The sequence below is a fragment of the Babylonia areolata genome, chromosome 20, assembly GCF_041734735.1.
Source record: "Babylonia areolata isolate BAREFJ2019XMU chromosome 20, ASM4173473v1, whole genome shotgun sequence".
NCBI lineage: Eukaryota > Metazoa > Mollusca > Gastropoda > Neogastropoda > Buccinidae > Babylonia > Babylonia areolata.
This window is the reverse complement of record NC_134895.1, coordinates 29,898,165-29,923,580: the sequence shown is the minus strand read 5'-3', so window position 1 is coordinate 29,923,580 and position 25,416 is coordinate 29,898,165. Positions and strand designations below refer to the sequence as shown.

The 25,416-nt window shown below is 37.8% G+C and overlaps 1 protein-coding gene across 1 annotated transcript in view; it reads left to right on the top strand.

Moving 5' to 3' along the window:
• Window positions 1-25,416, top strand: part of LOC143295387 (DNA repair endonuclease XPF-like) — a 223,768-nt gene that overhangs the window by 24,654 nt on the left and 173,698 nt on the right. Inside the window, exons 5-6 of the mRNA XM_076607056.1 lie at window positions 12,910-13,032; window positions 13,919-13,976. Coding sequence (XP_076463171.1) covers window positions 12,910-13,032; window positions 13,919-13,976 — 181 coding nt within the window. The remainder of the gene's footprint in view (window positions 1-12,909; window positions 13,033-13,918; window positions 13,977-25,416) is intronic.

Below are 25,416 nucleotides of genomic sequence, written 5' to 3'. Positions count from 1 at the left end.
CTCCTCTCCTCGCTCGCTCAACAAAATGTCGGACACCGTGCTCAAGACATGCGGTCATGATCATAAGCCAAGATTGCTTTCTTTAGCTGATGCTCAGAAAGAATTGATGTGTAAATTCGAAGACAGTGATGAACTTTTGTAGGACGATTTGATAGAAAATAAAGGGAGCAATGAAGAGACTGGCCAAGATATGTCTATCAGTGAGTGATGCCGACTCTACAGCTGTAGCAGGTGACAGAAAGTGACCAAATTTTTAGCAGGACACAGTGTGAGTGATTTCCTTGGCACTCAGCCAACGCGATCTGATGAGAACTGGATGAAGTGACCGTGTGTAAGAGGGGTGAAGAGGACAGGGGTGGAGACCAAGGGGCCATGGCCCCACATCCACATTATCACTTCAAGAAGTCACAGTGCATTGTGTCTCTTTTTTTTTCTTCTTTTTTTAATAATTTTTTTATTGTGGTTGTTCTAGTATAATTTGTGTGTGCAGGTATTATCCATTTGTCCAGAAAATATGATATTTTAGAGCAAATTACCTAATGTTTGAAATGAACAAGTTGAAAATATGACAAAAAACAAAACACTGATTTTAAAACAACAGCATATCACTGAAAATACATAAAATGGGAAAACATCATGTGTTTTGTATTCTTTATTCATTTACCTTACAGAAAATATATACTTTTATGGGTATTTCTCCGTTAACAAAGAGCACAAAATTTTGTGAAAATATATACCCGTTTTTTTGTGAAAAAACCCGGGAAGATAGATTTCACTTAAATCTTATTTTCCTGGCAGCGAAAGGTTTAATTTTATGTTTTGTTTTCCTCTTTGCATTCACTTTTCCTCTTATTACAAAACTAGGGGTGTTTTTTTTGTTTTTTTGTTGTTGTTGTTTTTTTATTGCAGAAGTAGAAATGATACATGATGGAGTTGTTCAATAGAATTATTAATGATATATGTTGTAAATGCATGGAATCTCAGTAACGGCACCTGGTGGGTAAAAGGTGGAGGTTTTTCCAGTCTCCTAGTCAACATATGTGCAGACCTCCTTAGTGTTTATATGCATGCAGAACATCAAAACATGCACAGGGGTTTTGGAAACAATAACGATTATTTTGAGATAACTGAATTGTATACCACGAGTTATCATTGTTACATCGGGAAATGTACTATACAGACAATATTTCATGTTTTTATTCTTTGCTTTTACCATTTTTGTTTGTTTTTTGCTTTTTAAAAGAAAGTTCTGACAACTTGACATTCCATCTTGATTTAAACTGAGGGTTGAAAGTGTGAGGTGTTCATGAAGTGTGTCACTAGAACGATGCACATGTAGATTAAAAAAGATAAATTGAAAATGTTCGTTTTTAACACCAGTGTTGGTTGGTTTTATGTCTCAGTGAATCGTGTTGTATCAAACATCATGTCATGTGTGTGAATGACTGGTGTGAAAGTGCTTAGATTTGTCTCTGCACAAGATTCAGTGCTATATAAATACTATCTTTATTCATTATTATTATTAAACACATGTAATAAGGACTACAGTATAAAATGGTTTTCTTTCTGGCATGTCTGCAGGGGCAGGGGGTATGATAATTACAAATGCACCATCTACAGTAAAAAAAAAAAAGCCAACTGACAATGAAAGGTTTCAACAGAATAACCTCAACCAGTAAAGATTGTGAGGATACCATTAGTGCAGAAATTCATGTTGTCCATACAAAATGTCACACAGCAAGACAAGATTGCAGTACATAAGTGGCAATGAGAGGATGATCATCATCTCCAATCAATGAGAAGTGCATGTTTACAGTTCAAAAGCAAAATGGACGACAGCAGCCGGTGGTTTTTCTGTTGTTAGAGTAGACAGGTAGGCAGAAATGGCAAGCTTCATACACTGACTCCAGTCAATAGAAACTTTTTTGGGGGAGTAGATAGGGAAGTTTGTGCTGAAGGGGGCAAGAAAGCTAAGTGAGCTGTGGAAGTGGGTGGTTGACTTGCATTTGTATCAGACTGTTGTACTGTGATATTGTGCATTGCACTGTATTTAGTTCCAGTTTCTGATCAGAATTTGGACTTTCACAGGCGTTTTCAGGGAACCCAGAGAAGACATAAATGTGCCTGAAGATTCCACTCTTGCTGCTGCATTCCTTGGTGTGGAAGAGTACCTGAATTACAATAACAGTGACCAAGTCTTGAACTTGGGAAAATAATTGAGGACATATTTGGTGAACCTGACACCAAAGTTGAAAGCCTTCACATTACAGTTTATGAATAAAAAATCTACAGGATTATTTTGGGGAGGACTTTGTCTTCACAGGACAAGGAAAAAACAGGTTTTAAGTTGTCTGTCACACAATGTACTTCTGTACCTGTGCTGTTTCTGATTTTAACTGGATGCAGTTCCACTGCCAATATAAATGCTAATGGAAAAAATCGGCAGCCCTGTCTAATGCCGCATAGTGTTTCGGATAAAAAAAAAAGGGGGGGCTGGCATTGACATGCTTGAGATGAAATGCTCCACACTATATTTTATTTTTGTGTCAACAAGACACATGTATGGGCAAAGTCAGAAGATGGACATAATCAGGATAGCAGCATAGGTGATCTATAACATCCTGTGTTGAATGAATGAGAGACTCCTTGAAAATGCTCCACATAGTGCCTAAAAAAAAAAGTAGGGGCTGGTATTGATATATCTTGGGCAAAATGTTACAGACATACTACATGGCGTTTCTGTGTCAAGAAGACATCGTCATCATCAGTCTCGTAACCTCGGGTGGGGTTGTGGAGGCACCACTGATGACTCTGACAATCTTCTGCCATCTGTCTTGGTCAAGGGCTGCTCTCTGTGATTCGGTGAATGACAGGCCTGTCCACTCCCAGATGTTATCTGCCCATCTCTTCTTCTGTCTGCCTCTTTGTCTTCCTCCGGGCACTGTGCCTTGCAGGATGGTTTTTGCCAGGCCTGATATCTCGTCACATGTCCATACCACATCATTTTTCTTTTCTTCATAATGCTGAGCAGACTGTCATGTGCCCCAAAGGCTGCAGTTATTCAGTTTCTGACCTCATTTGTGATGTCTCTGTATGAGATGTTCAGGATTTTGTGGTACATCTCATCTCAAGAGCTTTAGTGCGTCTTTGGAAGTCAGCAGTGAAGGTCCAGGATTTGCAAGCGTACAGAAAATTTGAGAAAACAAGTGTATGCATGGGTTTGATTTTTAATGCCAGGGAGATGTTTTTGTCATGCTGTATGGTTTTCAGTTTTGTCAGAGCTGCTGTTGACTGTGCAATTCGGGCCAGAACTTCTGGTTTGTCTTTCGTCTGAGATGGTTGTATCTAGGTACTTAAAACTGTTGGCAGTTTCAAGTTTCTGGCTCCCCACTTTGATGTCCTTTTTGATTCCACAGGTGCTGTTGGTCATGATTTTTGTCTTTTCTGCACTGATCTCCATGCTGTAGGCCTGCAATGTTTTGTCAAGTCTCTCAACAAAACATACGGGCAAAGTCAGAAGACAGACATAATAAGGATAGGTAATCTATAAAACTTATCTTGAATGAGAGACACAATTATACAGACGTGACTGTCATGACAACCAAATCAACTTCTTACCAGACTCCTTGAGAATGTTCCGAAACGCCATAATCATGATGAAAGACTGTGCTTTGAAGACTGACTGAATGGGACAGGATACTTTCTAGGCAACATGGCCACGTACTGTTATGGTGCCATTACAAGTAGAACTAGGAATTAGGTACACTCTATGTTCACCTCAAAATTAATTCCTGATAGATACTTCACATTGACAAGGTTTGTGTACCTCTTTCTGGGTATGGACTGAATGCAGCAGCAGCCCAAGGCATTGACATCCTTGTCAGTTATGAGGCTGAGATAAGTGTCAGTGTGTGGGTAAGAATGCTGACATTAACTCAGCCACACTTTCTGTCCATGGATATGTCATGGTGTTGGTGGTTTTGTCACGATTATGCCAAGCATGACAAACATTAAACCAGTTCAAAGGATTGCCATGCATTTCTTCTGCAGCCTCACTTTGGAAACCTCAATTCAACACTATTTAGAAGTGCCAACATGCTTTTAATTCAATTGCTATGATTTTCGTCAAGCATATAGCATTTAGAATTATAATAAAGTCCATCTATTCTTTCCAGCAGAGCACTATTTCAGGGCTGGAACACGGAAAAATAACAGCAAGTGTGGTGCAGCATGACTGCCCAACATAGACATCACTGCACATTGACTGTCACTGACTTTGATGAGTGTTATGATGTGACGCCTTTGACAGTCGTCGTTCCAAATCCAGTTAGCAACAAATAAATGACTACTTAATATAACACAAAAAGTCATTCCAATAAATAGACAAAAATGAGACAGCTTCCTTTTCTGATTGTTGTTGGATATATGTTGTCCGCTGAACTGGTGTTGTCTGCTTCTACATTGGAAAGTCGACAATGTCACATAACGTACAGGGTATAGTGCATCATGTGATTAAAAATCTTGATCCAACAAAATCACCCATCGAAAAAAAGGAACAGATAAAACTTTTTGGCCTTTTTTTGTTGTTGCTTTTTATGTTTTTATGTTTGTTTTTTTGACACATTATTCCACTGTTCTCATCTTTCACAATGTCCATACATGACATTAACACATTATTCCACTGTTCTCATCTTCCACAATGTCCATACATAACACATTATTTTACTGTTCTAATCTTTCAAAATGTCTATACATAACACTTAAAAAAATCTTTTTTCTTCTTTTTTTTTCCTATAACCCAGTAACAAGACATACAAAAATCAAACAATGAAAATTTAAACATGAAACTGTGACATTGTAAGCATACAAATCAATCAAACTTGTATGTTTGTTTGTTTGCTTGTTTGTGTGTGTGTGTGTGTGTGTGTGTGTGCATTTAAAAAAAAAAAAATTAATTTTGAAATGGACATTTTTTTTTTTTTTAGCTTAATGTCTGATGTGCATTTGCACAGTTCTGTATTTTCTTACTCTGTAGTGAATGGCTCCATATGTGTGCAGTGTCTCTTTCATTTCTCTCTCGATCACATGGAGTGTGCGAGTGTGTGTGCGTGCAATAGGGTGTTATTTGTGTGGAAGAAGGGGAACGCAATGCTAGATATTTTTGTAATTTAGAAAAGGCAAGGGGTAAGAAAAAGAAGTTTTCACAAGATTACATAGAGACACACGTGAAATCATAATTGATCAGAATGACATTTTAAAAGAACAAGTGTCATTTTACAAATGATTATGTAGCCAGTCCACTGAAGCTGAAGAAATCAATGCTTGTGATAATTTCATAGAGAATGAACAGTCAGGTCTTGATATACATATCTGTTTTGAGTTATGCACATTGGCATAATTTTGTTGTTAGCTGTAATTCTGATGTTGAATTTGAGGTTGGTGTATTGTAATGTCATGTGAAATGCAATAAATAAGTGTCAGTTTCAGTTCATGACTTTGCTAACACCATCATCATTGTCATGATTGTCTTTTTTTTCCTCCTTTTTTTCTCTCTCTCATTTTTCTCTAAGATTGTATTATGTAAAGACTAGAAACCAAATCCAATGACAAAGGAAATGTTTTTGATAAAAAAAAAAAATATGGGGGCACCACACATGTTTTCTCACAATTCAGAGAAAACATGGCAGGGGGATGACTATGCTTACTTGCATTACCATGCTTTTATGTATAATGAAAGCTTGGGCTACCAGGGGGGCAAGAAAGAGACACTTTTGCAGCATTCTGTCAGAAAAAGTCTGTGTCATGTTTTTCATTAACCAGTTGAGTGCCTATAAGATGTCAGCTGATGTCCTACAAAAAGTGTTGCCATATTGCCTATAAGACGTCTACTGACGTCCTGCATATGTTCCAATTTTTCCTTCATTGGAGTTCGGTTCATTTCACATAAACAGACTGTGAATGGTTAGTTTGATGTGTCTGGATTATGAAAATATTATTTAAATAAACATATATCAGGTAGAAGACCCCTTTCTACTTTATAATGATTTGCTAACTGGACTATGTGGAAAGTGTGTGGAAAAGGAGTTGCATCATACGCAAAAAAAGGCATTGAAAACTTTGTCCAGTAAAGGAAGTCGTCCCAGTCAGTGGATTTACACAATTTTGAAAGCTGTACTTGTGATTATGGATAGCTATAGCGATGGAGAAGGATATCTCTTGTCTGATGATTGGTTTGAGTTTTCAGTTTCAGTTTCTCAAGGAGGCATCACTGCGTTCTGACAACATGCTTGTCAGGCTTTTGTGTGCATGCTTATATGTTTGTCTACTAATCAGAGTGGATTTTTACATAATTCTGCCAGAAGACAACACTCTCGTTGCCATAGGTTCTTTTTCAGTGCACCAAGTGTGTGATGCACAAGGGACCTCAGTTTATCGTCTCATCCGAAAGACTAGATGCTCAGTTTGATTTTCGAGTCAAACTTGAGAGAAAGGGCGAGAGCGGGATTTGAACTCACACCCACACCCTCACTGATTGGTTTGAACGCAAAGGTGAATGACAATGACAGTAATGAAACTGACAGCCTAGTCTGTCTAACAATCAGACAGCATTTTTGAACAAGTGGCTATGACTGACAGAATATGTGCAGCCAGTGTTGGAAGAAGGGAAGGAGAGGGAGAAAAGTGATGTAAGACGATAGGTCGAATGCCAGTCAGAGGGTGTGAAGTAGGCATGGCAGTTGGAGGCCAGTGAACTCTCATTTCAATGCATACCGCAGGAAACAGACAGCCGCCAATGCTCAACGATTTTCACGAAACACAAAGGTTGAACCTGCGCTGGACATGAAACATGCTTTTAGTTTGTAACACTTTTTGTCGCTGAATCAGATGGTTGACTTGTTTGAAGAGGTGGCATGCCAAATGCACAGCAGACACTTTAATCAGCCCATGTGCAACTTGAAGGGAGTGAATGTCATCAAAGAACTTCACCCTCAAACTTGCAAAAGCTCTTAGCAGTCAAAAAGCTTGCCAGCTCAGTTTCAGAGACTGTGATTGACCTTTTACATTGACTATACCCATGTTTGTCATTGTTTGGACAGTGATTCACATACATGTCTACACAACATTTTTTTTAAACCTTTTTATTCCATATTTTACAAATATCATGGCAACAAAAAGGCAGACAAGAAAAAACAACAACAAAAAGCCAACAACAAAAAACAAATAATTACAAAAATTCAGAAGAACATATATGGAACACTTTTTTGTAACTTGCCATAGAGTTAGAATATGTCTTTATTACCAAGTGTACCGGGGTCACAAAGAAAATTGGGGGAGATAGTATATAACAAGATACAAACATAAATCGAAAATCATACACAAACACAGATACAGTAGAAATTAGGGTACATACAAGTGCATATTAATATAAAAACTTGTGCATACTCACACATGCACACACTGCACACACACACACACACTCTCAAAGTATGATATTGTTTTTTTTAGAGTTAACTCATCTGGAGAGAGAGTCAGCAAATGATATATATTACCAGACTTTGCACCTGGAATGCACTATTGTCGACCAAAATATTTAAAAGCACAGAAAGCATCAGGGGGCATATCAATTTTCATTAAGAATGACAAGAAAACTAGTTAAAATTTTACCACAAAACAATAGTGATACTGTTTGGTTAAAGATATGCGCCGAAGATAGAAACACATACATTGGCTGTCTATACATACCACCATTGCACTCGTCGTTGGTAAAAATTACACAAACAGTATATGGGACAGAGTAGAATCTGACCTCGTCAGTTTATCAGCTCAAGGAAATGTAATCTTGTGTGGAGACTTTAATGCCAGGAGTGGTATATTACCTGATTTCATCCAAATGGATGGAGATAACAATATGTATTCACTACCTGATGATTATGTGTTCCACCCTGTCACATATAGGTGCTCAATGTATTGCACTGCCACAAGAATGGGAGAAAACTTAGTTCTATTTGTATAGACACCAACATATGCATTCTCAATTGCAGAAAACTCGGAGATTTACAAGGTCGATATACGTGCTTTACACCAAAGGGAAGTAGTGTGGTTGATTACTTTCTCTGTTCCCAAAATATTTTACAAGATGTTATTGAAATGAAAGTGCATGATCTTACTCCCTACTCAGATCACTGCCCCTTGTCATTGATCAATCATCCTATCCACAAAGAAACTTGACATGTGTTATGAGATAAATTACATGTTTCTATAGAAGAAGGAGTTAGTCATGTTAACAACCCCTTTAAGGATATTGCTTTTTCTTGGGATGAAAATTCCAAAATGAAACTTAGGATAATCCTAGCATCACCAGAAATGAAAAAAAACGATTAAACTGTATTAATGATATTTTGAATACTCAACTTTCTAACAGTACCAGTACAGATTCTATGATAAATACAGTCACAGATGAATTCACACATATATTGCAAGATGCAGTGAAAAAATGTCTTACATGCAGAATTAAAAAGTCTAGGAAGATAAGGTGACATAACAAAAAATGGTTTGACAAGGAATGTGTTTTACAACACAAAGAATTGAAATCAATTCTAAATGCTTTAAACAGATACCCATTTAACAAAAATCTACATCAGAAATACTTTTATAAGAGAAAATGATTAAGAAAAAAAGGAGAATGTATAAATCAAAACTAGTTGACTCGCTAAACAAAGATCTAGCCTATGATCCAAATACATTGTGGAAAAAATTGAAACAGCTAAAAACAATGGAAATGCATCAAAACACACAATTCCTGTCAGTTAAAAGATGGATTACCCACTTACATCAACTTATTGGAAACAAAGTGGTATGGATGATGAAAACCAAAATACCAGTGATAATGGGATGAAAAACGGTTTTAACAATGTGGATTGTAATAACACTTGTTTAGATAATGATATATCTGACACAGAAGTAATAAAAGCATGCCAAAAATTGAAGAACAACAAATCACCGGGCATAGACGGCATCAGAAATGAGATAATTAAAGCTGTTTTATCAGAGTTACTTCCCACAATTAAAACAGTACTTGAGTACATTCTAAAAGCTGGATGTTATCTGGATTTGTGGAAGAATGGGATATCTGTCCCAATTCATAAAGAGGGCGATAAATCAAACCCAAATAACTACAGAGGAATAACTATCAACTGTTCTTTAAGCAATCTACTTTGTCCAATTCTCAACAGCAGATAAAATGATTATTTAGAATCAAACAATTTACTTGCAAAAGAAAAAGCTGGATTTAGAAAAGGTTTTAGAACTACAGACCATATTTTTGTGTTGAAAAAATAGTTGATTACACCATAAAAAATACAAAGAACAGATTATACACATGTTTTGTGGACTTCAAAAAAGCTTTTGATAGCATTTCACATGCAGGTATGTTAACAAAACTTTAAAAAAATCGGTATATGAGGTAGGTGCTTCAATTTGATAAAAAGTATGTATACAGACACAAAAGTCTGCACCCGTAATGAAAATAGATTCTCACCTTCAATCTATGTTCGAAGAGCACTACAGGGAAATACACTGAGCCCCACATTATTTGATATATTTATCAATGATATTGTTGATTGGCTCCCAGATATCAATTCGCCAACAGTTAGTCATTCTCAAAACAAAAGTATCTCTTGTCTTTTATATTCTGATGACTTTGTACTACTTTCAAAATCTAAACATGGCCTACAGCTGAAACTAAACCAGTTACATTTATATTGTAAACAATGGGGTATTGAAATCAGTAGAGGCAAAACAAAAGTTGTCATATTTTCGAGATCAGAACCACGAGCTCAAATGTTTTTTAAATGTGGAACAGAAGTTATAGAAACAACTGAACAATATAAATACCTGGGAATAATATTCCATAAATCAGGCAATTTTGAAAAGGCTATGGAACATCTGGCAAACAAGGTAATAAAGCTTCTCATATTCTTAAAAGATCTTTCAAGAATGAAAACATAAGCATACATATAATACCAAAATTATTTGATAGTCGCGTTTCACCAATACTGACGTATGGAGCAGAAAAATGGTTCCCCACTTGTGAAAAAGCAGATGCTACTTTTACCTTTGACAAAGAATATAACCATTGTCTCATGAACAAATTTCCTCATGAGCATGTTCATCTAAACTTTTTTTAAACAAATACTGGGAGTCCACAAAAAAACCCCACAAATTTAGTAATACTTGGTGAAATAGGTAAATACCCTTTAAGTTTAAAAGTGATTTGTCAAGTGATAAAATTTTGGTTTCACATAACACAGGCATGAGAAAATTTGAATATCAAAATTGTGTATGATGACATGCTTGCAGAGGAAACAAAACAGCGAACATGGATTAATTTTGTTGAAATAAGATTACAGAATCATGGTTTAAGACACATTTGGAATAATCAGTCAACATTCAATATTCATAGACTTAGCCACATTATAATGAACAAACTAGAATATGGATATGTTTTATTCTGGAAGAGAAACAAATCTGAAAATAAATCTAAACTACTATTCTATGATAAAATTACTCGTGAATACAGAACCGAACCTTATTTGCTTGAAGGATATCTTAATTATAATCAAAAACAATCATTGTGCAAATTAAGAATATCCTGTCATGATTTAGCAATAGAAAAAGGCCAATATTTCAACATCCCGAAAGAAAGGAGACTATGTTTACAATGTCAAACAGTAGAGGATGAATTTCATTTCTCAGATGACTGCGAATTATACAAAGAAATTAGAATAGAATTCATTCAAAAAATTCAAAATTACATTCCAAATATTATTAAACCGAGTAATACTGGAAGACAAACTTGTGGGACTGTTTGAGAAATTTGTCAGTAACTGCTGTCAAAAACGCCATAGCGTGCAGGAGTGATCAGTGTCTTGTTCATTATTTATCTTATTTTGTTTTGCTTTTTTGTGCGTGGTTTCATGTAACTTTGCATGCGTGTCTTATAAACCTTGTTCAGGTCTAATTGACATTAAAATTGATTCTGATTCTGATTCTGATTCACACACACACACACACACACACATGCACACACACACACACACACACACACACACACACGTTTGAACAGAAGCTGCATATTACATATGGATGAAGCTGATGACTAGATCTTCAGGTAGATGTTTGTTGACAACCTATTGTTACCTAACATTTATAATGTATATTGATATAATATATGAGTTGTGATTTTTTTTGTTTTTTTATAAACTAATAGCCTGTTTTAATTTCTTCCACACATATAATTGGACAATAGGCATGCTGTTTCTAGCTGTATTTTGTTTGCTTTCTTTATGGATGTCATTATGTAGAGGTGGAAATAGACTTTTTTGTTGTACAAAATTATCATCTTGACTTTAAATGCCTGAACAGTTATCCACAATCAAACTATTTGGGGAAAAAGCACAGATGCAGAATCTACATTTATTTTCCTTCACACAGTCATTTGCTTTCTTTCTGCATCTTCCATAGTAGTTTTTGTACTAAAATTTCGTTTCATTTATTTCCCCCAAATCCTCAAATTTCCTAGGCAAGGGGAGAGCACTTTTTTACAAAATTCTCTGGCATTCAACTGGTTAATACTCTCACCTGTGCAATTCTTTTGATGTATCCAGATTTATAGACTGTTGGGATTAGTTTGTTGTTTACGGATAATTTTGGTGGTGTTTGTTTCCGTTAAAAATTTTCAGTTAACACCAAATAGCAAACCATAAACTGGCGGGGTTATGATACTATTGCTTTGGGGTTGATTTCAGAACTGCAACATATACTGAATTATTACGTAAAGTTTTGGTGTAGGGGATGGGGGTAGAATAAAAAGACAACTCAGATCATAAGGGTACTATTTTTTATGTATTTATTCTGTTTACTTATTACCCCCATGGGGATGTCGGGTCTTTCAGTGTAAATAACATCCCAACCTTCTGGAAATTCTGTGCTTGCAATTTTCTCTTTTCTATCACTCTCTTTGTTTCTGTCTTTTTTCTTCTTTCACTGTTGTCTCCTTTTTCTGCCTTCCCAGTCCATTCGCCTTTCCTTTTTCAAGCAATCCTGGACACTTTTTTTTTTCTTTTCCACATTCTGTAATGTGCTATGTGCTGTTTTGCTATGGTGATTAGGAAGTGGTGTTGTAAACACTGGTTTGGGCACAAGCTGCCCATTCTGCAGTGTTAATTGCCTTTTTATGATTTTTTTTGTTTGGCTTTGAAGTATTGTTTTTACCTTTTTAACAATTTTCTGTAATCTGGGGATGATAAATGAAGTGAAATGGCTTGTGTTCTCAGCATGGCCTAGTCTTATTTGCCATAAGGAGCTAAATGGTTGGGATACTGTGTCATGAACTGTGTTTTGTGGGTTTGTCTTAATGGTTTTTTTTTGTAGATATGACAGTTTTGTGTTGATGTGGTTGAGCATTTGTATAGTTTGACATTCCTGATATGGCCCTGTGTGGTCGGCTGGACTATAAACAACAAGAACTGTTTACTTGTTCACTACTACAGATTGGTCAGTCAGGTAAATATTGGTGTCAGATCAGTTGTGTTTTGAACAAATCTGGAAAAAAAAAGGAAAGGTATTTGCAGCTCAGAAGTTATTTTGTCATTTTACAATGAAACTAATTTTTATCAGATGGTTCTGTTCACACACATGCATACTTCTTCATTTAAAAGAAGTTAATGTGATTGGAATTAGAAAGAAAAAATTCTTCTATGAATTTGTGTATTGGTATGCTACATTGGAAATAAAGGATGTGTGGTGTCTGTGCTTTTGTGACAACATCCTGTTATAGTTTGGTTAGTATAGTATCTTGATGACTTAGTTGAGCGGTTGCAATATTCAGTGAACAATACATGTGTTTAGACAACACACATACCTGGAAGGTGGTGTGCAGTTCGTCACCTCTCGTATCCTTGTAGTGGACCTGTTGACAGACAGGGTACCTCTGGAGAAAGTGACAGGAATCCTGGTCTACAAGGCTCACAAGTAGGCATTGTTCCTAATTTTTTCTCTGCTACATGGTTTGTGTGTGATTGAGAAGATCTTTGTAGACTTTTTAGGGACATATTCATGTTTATATCAATGTGTAAGAAAAGATATATCTATGATCATTTGTTCATAATTGTCCTAATCTTGTTATTGTTTTTTTATCAAACGATTATCTTCAGCTCTTTTTCAGGGTAAGTGAACCTTTTTATTTTTCCAAAGATTGAGAAGTTGTTCTGATGTCAGACAAAATTAAATAATAAGAATGATGATGATAATAATAATAATAATAAGAAGAAGAAGAAGAAGAAGAAGAAGAACCTTATTATCTCATTAAAAGAAATTACATCGGGTGCAGCAAAACAAATGCAGACAATTACTCAACACAAAAACATAAACATGACTTAATTGAAAAGAATCAATGACATATCAGACATTAATATAAAAAGCATTACATATATATTCACTTCATTAGAATATTGTAATTAGTCATTATTGTAAACACACTGAAATACACCAAGGCTAACATTGCATGTATTACATTGCACATGCATGAGATGAGCTTTATTAGTTTATATCATTATCCTTTTTTTAAATTTTATTTTTATTTTCATAAAGGAATGAAGAAATGTGACTGAAATTCATATTCAGTCAGATTGGTCATAATGGTTGTGTATCATTATTTCAGAGTTGATGATAAACAAAGTATGACTGAAACTTTTTATCACACAGTAATAAATGAATGAAGAAATGAGACTGAAATTCATATTCAAGCAGATTGGTTATAATGGAAATGTATCATCATTTCAAAGTTATTAATAAATGAAGTATGACTGAAATCTATTTTCAAACATAATATTATGTTGGCACTGTGTCTTGGTTTCAGAGTTATTGAGTCTTGTCAGGAGGCATTCATACTGAGGCTGTTTCGAGAGAAGAACAAGGTAAAAGCATTCTTTGCGGGTTTTATTTGCAGATAGAAAACTGACTTTTGTCATGTTTTGGATATAGGTAAGCTTCAGTTTTCATTTCTCGAAGGAAATTTGGTCATTTTTGTTTATTTGGGGGCAGGGAGACTTTTTTCCTGGCAGATCTGAAATGGACTTTTTGCCAAACCAGAGGTCTATTGAATTTCAGATTTTGTTCAAGTTTTTTTTTCTGGATCTTGAAATGTTCTTTAGGTTTTCTTTCAACACCTGTATACTTCTTCGTTCATAGGCTGCAACTCCAACATTCAGTCGCATGTACACGAGTGGGCTTTTATATGTATGACCGTTTTTACCCCGCCATGTAGTCAGCCCTACTCCGTTTTTGGGGGTGTGCATGCTGGGTATGTTTCTTTTCCATAACACATTGAACGCTGGCATGGATTACAGGATCTTTAACATGCATATTTGATCTTCTGCGTGTGTATACACACGAAGGGGGTTCAGGCACTAGCAGGTGTGTACATATGTTGCCCTGGGAGATTGGAAAAATCTCCACCCTTTACCCAGCAGGCGCCATTACCAAGTTTCAAACCCAGACCCTGATATTGAAAGTCCAACGATTTAACCACTTGGCTATTGCGCCTGTCACCTGTATTACTTTTATTTTATTTATTTATTGTGTTGTTTTTTGAGTTAATAAAATGACAGAGGTATACCAGATAGTGAAACTTGCTCTTGACTCTTTGAATTTATTCAGTTCATATTCACAGAAAGTTTGTTAATTTATTCATGATTATAATAATGATAATAATGATAGATAGTACTTATATCGCATAAACTCCATGTGTAATGGGCTCCAAGCACCTTACATGAAACAGCACATATACATTAGTGCATAATAACATACCTCGGCACATGAAAAAAAAACACATGTAAGTGTATCTATACACCAAGACAATACTACATATTGCAGGGATGAAAACACACACACACATACACCAAAAATACCCTACACACGTGCACACACACTCCTGTGCACACGCACGCCCACACACACACAAACATCCACCCACAGACACACACATACTATGATGACTTCAGTCGAGGACAAAGTGGAGTGGGAAGGAGGAAGAATGCAGACAATTAGCTATGCTTCATCACAGTCAAAGGCCTGTTTGAATGGGTTTTCAAGTTTGTTTTGAAAGAGGACAGCATTGGTAAGTGGCGGAGATCCAGAGGAAGAGAATTCCAGACATAAGGTGCTTGATACTAAAGGCCCTTTGGCCAAATGTCTTTGAAGAGGTTATGTGGACTCGAAGGAGCGTTTCAGCAGAAAACCTGAGAGAACAGGTGTGGAGATACTGTCAACTGTAGTATTACATCCGGTTAACCTTGAACTTGCACACACAGGTTATTGCCCTTCCCAGAATGCCTTTCACTAACGGACTTGGCTATGAAAATAAATATTGCCTGTCTCCACACGACTTGGGCTCTAGTGTTGACGACACCAGTTGAGTGATCGTTACATGGTGGCAGACATGGGATACTGAAGAACAGGCAACAAATCAACAATGAACTCTGGTAGGATTGTTTCTTGTATCTTTATAATAATTTTCATTGAAGATTTCACTTGTAATTTGAGAGGCTAACACAGCAAAGAATGGCCCTGTTCAAGGCACCAGATAGTTTCGATTTTTCACACCCTCAGATGTGGCTTGAATGGAAACAGCGCTTTTTTAGATTTCACCAGGCATCAAAACTTGATAAAGAAGATCAAGCTGTTCAAGTTAGCTCCCACATTTACACAACGGGTAGTGAAAATGAAAGACTTTTAGCTTTGTTCAACCTCACTGCAGCTCAAGCTGAAAATTTCGATGTTGTTTTAGCCAGGTTCAATAGTCATTTTGTTCCAAAACGGATTATTCACGAAAGAGCCCAGTTCTATGCTCGTTCTGAAGGTGCTGGAGAAAGCATTGAAACCTATCTATGTAGTCTATATGAACTTTCAGAACATGCAAGCTTCCCAGACAGAGAAGATGCCATCAGAGACAGATTAGTGCTTGGAGTTCTTGATGCAGAGCTCTCAGAAAAACTACAGCTGCAACCAGAAAAAAACTTGAAGAAGCAGTGCAGCAAACATGGCAGTTTGAACTTGGTAAGCTTCAGCTGAATGAACAATGGCAGTCTCAGAAGATTGATGCAGTAGCACACAGAGGTGTAGCAAAAAGTAGAGGCCAAGGTAGCAACAGAGGTTTTCCTGGAAGTATAAGCATAGAAACAGCAGACCAGGTTCTTCCAGTGCAGCTAGAGGAGGATTTCCATGCTGTTCAAGATGTGGACGTTCACACAATAAAAATGAAAATTGTCCAGCAAGAGGAAAACATTGTAGAATTTGTTCAAAATTCAATCATTTTGCATCGTGTTGTTGCAGCAGTCATGGCCAACAAACTATCAATTCTGTTCAAGAAGAAGAAAAGGAAGAATTCTTTTTGGGATCAATTTGCATAGACCAATCTCCTTGGCTCATTACACAACATGTTAATAACAGAAATGTAGTTTTCAAACTAGACACTGGAGCAGATGTGTCAATTATGTCAGTCCAAGAATTCAGGAAATTCAAACCACAACCAGAGTTAGTTCCAACTAAGGCTGTACTTCACAGTGCAGGTAGTTCCATTGATTGTGAAGGTTTGTTTGAAACTGAAGTCAGGGTTCATGATAAGCAGTACCCACTAAAAATCTACATAATGAACTCAGAGACAGACAACTTGCTGAGTCGAGAAGCAGTGTCAAGAATGGGACTCGTGAAGAACATTGACACAGTTAACTCTTTGGAGACGCTCTGCCTGCTCAGAATGACATGCCGTAGTGTAGGATTTGGCAGATCGCAGAATTTTTTTTCATACACTCAGCAGTGTTCAATTAAAGGGAAACTAATCAGGCTGTCTTGAGGGATCAGTCTAGGAAAAACTGACTTATTTCCCCTTGACCGTTAACTGCGTGAAAGGCTTTTTTCTACACTTTCTGGACTGGGTGAGAGGTCGATCTTTACATAACCAACTAGTGTTACGATTTTCTATTTTATGTTTTTTTAAGTTTGTTGTGCAACATTTTACGTCAAACTGATTCATGAGAATCAGGGAACCTTACTGTGTGAGAAAATCATCATATGCTGCCTTGTGGATTAGCTGATGGATATGACATGCCTGGTGGGTACAGTATACCTATTTTTCAGTTTTTTTTTTTTTTTCAGTAATAAGTGACATAATTAAAAATATTGAAAAAATATTTAGCAGCATTTAATGAGAAAACTGTTTTAAAATGTTAAAAGAAGAGATGGTAAACTTTCTAGTGATATATAATTTGTATGTCTTTGTCTCTGTGTGAAAGTGTGTTGAATTTTTCAAATATGTCCATATTTGCCCATCACAGTAAAACTACATGCACTATTTAACTATGTCTCCATAGAGTTAAGGATCCTTTTGGTGATTTGAATGAATCACCAGTGGACTGTCCCCCCATCAGAATTGCTCTCAAGGACAGTGCTGAACCTTACAGTAAACAAACAGCAAGCAGAATTCTAATACCATTGGTTGACAAAGTCCAGAAAGAGTTGGAAAGGATGAAAGAAATAGGCGTAATAGAAGAGATCACTGAGGCCACAGATTGGCACAGTCCTACAAAAAGTATTGCCATAGTGCCTATAAGACGGCTACTGACGTCCTGTATATGTTCCGATTTTTCCTTCATTGGAGTTTGGTTCCATTCAAATAAACAGACTCTGAACACTTAGTTTGATGTGTCTGGATTATAAAAATACTATTTAAATGAAACTTGCATCATGTAGAAGACCTCTTTCTACTCAATAATAATTTGCTAACTGACCATGTGATACGCGTGTGGAAAAGGGGGTTGCATCATGTGCAAACAAATGCATTTAAAACTGTGTCCAGTAAAGCAAATAGTCACAGTCAGCAGATTTACACAATTCTGAAAACTCTGCTTGTGATTATGGACAACTTTCGCGATGGAGAAGGATCTCTCTTGTCTGATGATTGGTTTGAAAACAAAGGTGATTGACAACGACAGTTATGAAACTAACAGCCCATTTTATGGTAATTCAGTCCGTCCATCCAATGTAAGATGATAGGTCGAATGCTAGCCAGAGGTCATCAAGAGGGCGTGGCTGTTGGGAACGAGTGCACTCACATTTCAAAGCAGACATAAAGTAATCGACAACCGCCAGTGCCACACGATTTTCACAAAACGCAGTGCTGAACCTGCACTGGCCGTGAAACACATGTTTTTTGTTTTTAATGCTTTTTTTTTTTTTTTTTTTTTTTTTTTTTTTGCTGCATCAGAGGGATGACTTGTTTGAAGAGGTGGCAAGCCGGCTGCATAGCAGACACTTTACTTGGCCCACGTGCAACTTGAAAGGAGTGAATGTCATCAAAGAACGTCACCCTCTCACTTGCAAACTCTCTTTGCTGTCAAAAAGCTTGCCATTTCAGTTTCTGGGACTGTGATTGACCCTTTATGGTGACTTTACTCACTTTTGTCATTGTTGGGACAGTGATTTACTTACATGTCTGCAAGTGCTGTGATTTGTTTTCATAAGCTTATAGCTTGTTTTGATTTCTTCTACAGGTATAATCTGACAATAGGTTTGCTATTTCTAGCTGTATTTTCATTCTTTTCTTTATAGATGTCATTATATAGAGGTGGAAATAGACTTTTGTTGCACAAAAATCATTATCTTGACTTTACATGCCTGAACAGTTGCCTACAATCAACCTAATTGGAAAAAAAAAGCCCAGAAGCAGAATCTACACTCATTTTCCTTCACAAAAACTTTTACTTTCTTTCTGTATCGCCCATAGCTTTTGAGCTAGAATATTTTGTGATTTATTACTCCCGAATCCTCAAAATTCCCTGGCAAGGGGAGAGCACTTAAAAAATTTTTTTTTTTACAAAATTCTTTGGCATTGAACTGGTTAAAGAAGAAGAAAAATTCTGTCAGAATCTGCACAGACTTTAAAAGGTTGGATATAGCAATCAAGAGAGAATGCTACATGATTTCTACAATGGAGGACATACTTCACAAGCTTGAAGGATCAGTCATTTTCAGTCGACTGGATGCAAGGTCTAGATTTTGGCAGATTCCATTAGATCCATCAACAGCTAAACTCACAACGTTCATCACACCAGTGGGAAGATTCTTCTGCAGAAGAGTACCATTTGGTGTCAGTTCAGCTCCAGAAATATTTCAAAGAACAATGGAGAACATTTTGCAAGATATGAAAGTGTTATTTGTTTCTTCAATGACATTCTAGTACACAGCAAGGAGAAAGACCATGCTGGAGATTTGGGCAGTCATGAAGAAAATGACAGGAGCCAACTTGAAACTCAATAAAGAAAAATGTGAATTCAGAAAGAAAGAAATTGAGTTTCTGGGTCACATCATCACCAAGGATGGAGTGAAGCCAGATCCTGCAAAAGTTGCAGCAATCCTGAACATACCAGACCCAAGCAACATCACTGAACTCCGACAGACATTAGGGATGGTAAATTACCTTGGAAGATATATTCCCAATCTGTCAACCATCCTGCTCCCAATCACATTTCCTAGAAAAAAAGACCAGCAGTGAACATGGGCAACTCCACAGGTGGAGGCATTCAGAACCGTCAGTTACTGTCAAAGACACCTATACTAGCCTTCTATAATCCTAACCGACCAACAGTTGTCAGTGCAGATGCAAATTCATATGGCTTGGGTGGTGTACTTCTCCAACAGCATGAAGGTGGACTGAGGCCAGTTGTGTACTGTTCCAGAACCCTCACATCACCTGAACACTACACCTAGATTGAAAAAGAATGTTTGGCAGCTGTTCGGGCATGTGAAAAATTCCAGAGATATCTGATAGGACTGCCTGCCTTCCTTCACGTTTCAAACTGACCACAAGCCACTGGTTCCCTTGATCAGCAAGAAGGATCTTCAGGACACTCCCATCAGGTGTCAGCACATGTTGAATGCTGATGCATCTCATGTGATTCAGTGTGGAAGCTGTCAACTCCCCAGGGAAAACACTTATTGTGGCAGACACACTCGCAAGGAATCCTCAAGAGCAAACGGGAAACAAAAGAGAAGTCCATCAGCTGATAGAAGACACTGAAGCACATGTTAACTCTGTAAGACTGTTTTGGCAACTCACAAACGCCTGAAAGAAATTGCTGCAGCAACTAACAAAGACCCTTTCTTCAAGAAAGCTCTGCAGTACACAAGAGAAGGGTGGCCAAAATACCTTGCTGATGTGGAAGAAGGTCTTTGAGACTTGAATCCACTATGGAATGAGCCAAGTGAACATGAAGGGCTTCTGATATGTGGGAGTCGTATCGTCATTCCACAAGCCCTAAGAGATGATATTCTGTCAAGAATACTCGAGGGACACCAGGGCATTACAAAATGCAGAGAGAGAGAGAGAGCAAACACATCAGTATGGTGGCCCAACATCAATGCACGCATCAAGCAAGTGGTGGAGAACTGTAAACATTGTGAAGAACAAAGACCAGCTCACAGAAAAGAACCACTCATTACAATGACATTGCCTGATTGTCCATTTCAAAAAGTTGCTGCAGATATCTGTAATTTCAAGGGACAGAACTAGTTAGTCTTGGTAGACTGCTTCTCAAGATACCTTGAAATAGGACATCTTCATGCATCACCACAGAAGGTGTAGTTGGAAGACTGAAAAAGATGTTTGCACACCATGTAATTAGGTAGGTCCGGCCAAATTTTCAGATTCATAGCAGAAGCCTCATATTTGCAAGAATGAAAGAGTGCAATAAAGTAAGAAGCCACACCAAATTTAAAAGCAACATCTTAAATAGTTTTTGAGATATATTGAATTAAAAAAAAAAAATCCACGATTTTAGCCAATCTCACAAAATCGCATTTTGGAACCCATGTAGAATTGCCACTAATGCACTCTCATAGTCAAAACACTTCACATATGATCTATATTGTATGCAGAAGACCTCAGTTTTTTTAGTTACCTGTTAATGTTATTGGCTGAATGCCAGTGTCATAAATTCTGACAAAAATGCTTATTTTCTGCATGTCCGATCCAGCAGTTTTGATGGTAGCGTTACTAAAATGACTGAAACTAAAAAATTATTGCATCTACATGAACATTAATAAATTTAAGATATTTTCAGGTTCGGGAAAGACTGTAGACTTACAAGACAGCAAATGTTAATAATAAATCTTGATAAATGACAGCTTTTGATAAGTTTATAAAAAGTCAGGTCTGGGGCATAGCCCTTGCTACTAGTACCATGTAACCCAGTACTACCTGCCGCATGTGAAGTCTCCCAACGACGGAACAGGCAGAGGAGCAAACTTTTCCCAACGGCTGTGAAGGCGGAAGAGGATGACCAAAGGGCAGGGGGAGCTCTTATCCATGGCTGGAAGTCCACCAAGGAGACCGAGTTCTGAAGAAAAAACCTGCACCTGCCGAGGCCATCCTACACGTGGCAGTATCTGCACCTGTGGGACTGTGGGCGTCGGTAGGCGAGAGAGTTGGGAAGGGACTGTACAACTCCTCCTCACTAAAAAAAAAAAGTCACCTGTGCTGGTCAGGCAACCAGGCTAATGTCGGAATGATGAGCTAGCCCTTCAACACCCAGCTTTCCCAAGTCCTGCGGCGATGGAGAAGTGGTAACGTGGACAGGCAGAGGATGCTGCTGGCAGTTCCTAGTCACGACTGCATGCAGGCGGCTGTGGGGTGATGGTCGTCTGCCGTAGACTGGGGCAGATGCGGTGCCCGTATCCTCCCACAGTGTCAGAGCAACCTTTTTTTAGGGACAGCACTGCTCTCCCCACATGGGGAAGGGGAGATAAAAGGATCCCTAAACAAAGCCTGCCTCGCCTAGTACCTAGTAGGAAACCACACCTACTTGGACATCCAACACTAGCGGTCGAAAACAACAGAAGAAAAGAACCAGGAGTCATGCCCTGACTCTGGGTGCCTGGAATGTTCACACCCTTTTAGACAGAGATGACAGACCAGAAAGGCGCACAGCGCTCATTGCTAGAATGCTTTATCACTACCAGGTGGACATAGCAGCCCTGTGTGAAACCAGGTTTGCCGGTGAAACCCAGCTGGAGGAAGTTGGTGGGGGCTACACCTGCTGCATTGGGAAGCCAGATGGCACCCCAAGACCCTCAGGCGTGGGCTTTGCCATATGAACCAAACTTGCATGACAGCTTGACAGCCTTCCACGTGGGATAAACAATAGGCTGATGACCCTGCGTCTGAAGCTGTCCAAGGATCGCTTCGCCACAGTCATCAACTGCTATGCTCCGATGATGACCAACCCTGATGACATCAAAGAAGCTTTCTACAAGGAGCTCAGCTGCACCATTTCAGCGGTAGACAGAAAGGACTGGCTGATCATCCTTGGGGATTTCAATGCCTGCGTCGGCATGGACTTCTCCTCGTGGCCAAAAGTCCTAGGACAGCACGGCACTGGCAAGTGCAACTCCAACAGACTGCTTTTGCTCTCGCTCTGCATGCAGCATGGAATGACCATCACCAACACTCTCTTCCAACAAGCGGACAAGTACAAGAACACATGGATGCACCCCCGCTCCAAGCAGTGGCACATGCTGGACTATGTGATTGTCCGGCAGAGGGACAGAGGTGATGTTTCAATTACACGCTGCATGAGAGGAGCAGTCCTGTTGGTTGGACCATCGCCTGGTACGCAGCAAGATGAACATCAGACTTGCACGCAAGCTCCAACCGGCCAGGCAGAAACCCCCTAGGAAGCTGAACATCCACCGCCTCCCTGTCACCAAGGACATGCTGCAGCAGCAAATACAAGCATTTCTCCAAGAAATTCCTGCATCGACTGATGTAGAAGAGGTTTGGAGCACCTTTAGAGATGCTGTGTACACAGCAGCAGCTGACACACTTGGCTTTGTACAGAGGAGCCACAAAGACTGGTTTGACGAGAACAACTCTGGAATCTCCTAGCTCCTGAACACACTGCATATACAGCATCAGGATCACATTTCCGATAAAGACTGCCAGAGGAAGGAGAACCAGTTCTTGCAAACCAAGAAACTCATACAGAAGAGGCTGTGTGAGATGAAGAACACCTGGTGGGAGAGAAAGTCCAAAGAGTTTCAGTCCGCTGCTGATGCTCACGACATGAAGATCTTCCATGATCGTCTCCGAGCTGTGTATGGGCCAAGAGTCACTGGATCACCCCCTCCCCCCCCCCCCTCTTTTCTTTTTTTTCCCACAATTTTTTAATTCCACATCTCTCACCCATCCATTCCAGAAATCTTACATTCATTCATCAACATCTTTCTGCTGTTGTTGTTATACAGGGTTACCTGGAAATGGACAGGAAAAGAGAAATGAAAAGTGTCATGGAAACATGCAATGTTGGCAATGACATGATATTATAAAATGCATAGAGCTTCAAGAATATGCGCTATAGTAAAACCTCTTTATAAGTACATAAATAAATAAATAAACATTTCTTGAGACAATACGGACATAATAAAATATATGACGGATGTCTTCACATTCTTTTTAAAGAATTGCTAAATCAGTGTATCACTGATGATTTTTTTTTTTTTTTTTTTTTAGCTCTGTTTTTTTTTTTTTTTTTTTTTTGGACAAAGTGAGTCGTATGTATAGATTCTAAACAAGCAAGGCAATATAAGGTTTAGCAAGACAAAAAATGTAGGCTACAAAAATCATAATCTGCGAAATGAAGAAGACACGGAGGTGGACACATCATTTGACAACAGCTCAACATGAGCATGTGAAAACGAGGAGTTAGGCCCTGATGAGACACACAGACCTGTCACGAATACCTTGACCTTCACAAAGAGACGTGTGAACAGAACTCACTTAAAATTGTTGCCATTTGCCATTTTGCTTGCGTGCCTTGCTTCAAGACGTTTGTTCATCGTGTGGATCAATTAAAGCAAAAAACTAATTTCTACAGGTAAGGAAAACTTGTGTTCTCTCTCCCCGATTCATATGTACTTATTTGTTATTATCATTACCGTTTTTTGGGTGTTTTTTTTTTTGTTTTGGGTGTTTTTTTTTGGGGGGGGGAGGGTCCCCTTTTTTCTTTTGTTTAAAATACTTTTTTCTTTGTGTTCTGCACATGGCTCTCTTCATTGACCAAAAAGGAAAGAAAAAAACAAAAACAAACAAAAAACCCCCAAAAAAGAAACATGAATTAAATAATAATAATCATACTAATCATACTAATAATGATAGTAATATTGATGGTAGCAAAGCGAAATATTCAAATAGAAAAGAACACATTGTGTGTTCAAGAAAAAGGAGATAGGAATAGTCCCATTCATGCTTCTTTTGTGTGAGAGTTTTCTAATGATGGACCTTTGTTGTGTACTTTAATATTCTGCATGCACATACGTATGTCTGGGTTTCTTTCATGCATTAGTGTGCCTTGTATGTGACAGTTTCACCCAATTCTTTCTCAAAAGATAATGGTGATGATGATAATAATAATAATAATAGCAATAATGATAATAATAATGATGATGATGGTAATAATAATAATAATAATAATAGGTACTCAGAGGAGCAAGACGAGCTGAAGAGGAATGATAATGATATTAATTAGATGCATAATTATTGCTGTTATGACCTTAGTCAACAGCGTCATTGCAGTTTTTATATACAATTAGGTATGTGCCATGTATATGCAGAGCATTATCAATGTACGTTTTCTGCTGATTCTATTGGTTTGGTTTCTAAATATGTATGGAGAACTTTTCTCCAGAATTTGTTTGCAATATTGTCAATTTCTTTTAATTGCTTAGGTCTGCAATTTACGTTGAGAACCTTTGGCTATTTTTCAAATTGTTTAAACTGCCATTTTGGGATGAAACTCCAGTTTTCGTCGGCAGTGTTGAAAAGTTTTCCAACCCATTGCAGATAAAAACACTTTCGTAAACTGACTATATATATCATTCTTAATCCCCCTGTGTCATAATTTCCTTTCATTACCTTCCTTTTTATTTTTTCATATGCTTTTCTATTTGTGTGCTTTCTTTGCCAAAAGGAACTTGTTAAGAGTTCTGTTTATTTTCTTAAGAATAAGGTCTGGCAAACCAGTTGCTTGCAGAACATATGTAAACTGACTTACCAGAAGAGTTTCACAATTACTATTTTTCCCTGTATGCTTAGATCTCTACAACTCCACTATGACTTTTCTACTCTCCCCTCCCAATTCTTTTCGATGTTTTGGGCTCTGATGCCATTTTGAAAGTAAATACTTAATATATTTATCATTTTTGTTACTTCAAAAGGAAGGTTTTGGTCTTCACAACCTGTTCCCAGTTTCATGGCCTTAGTTTTCTGTTGATTTAATACTAAGCCTGAGAATGTGGAGAAATCAT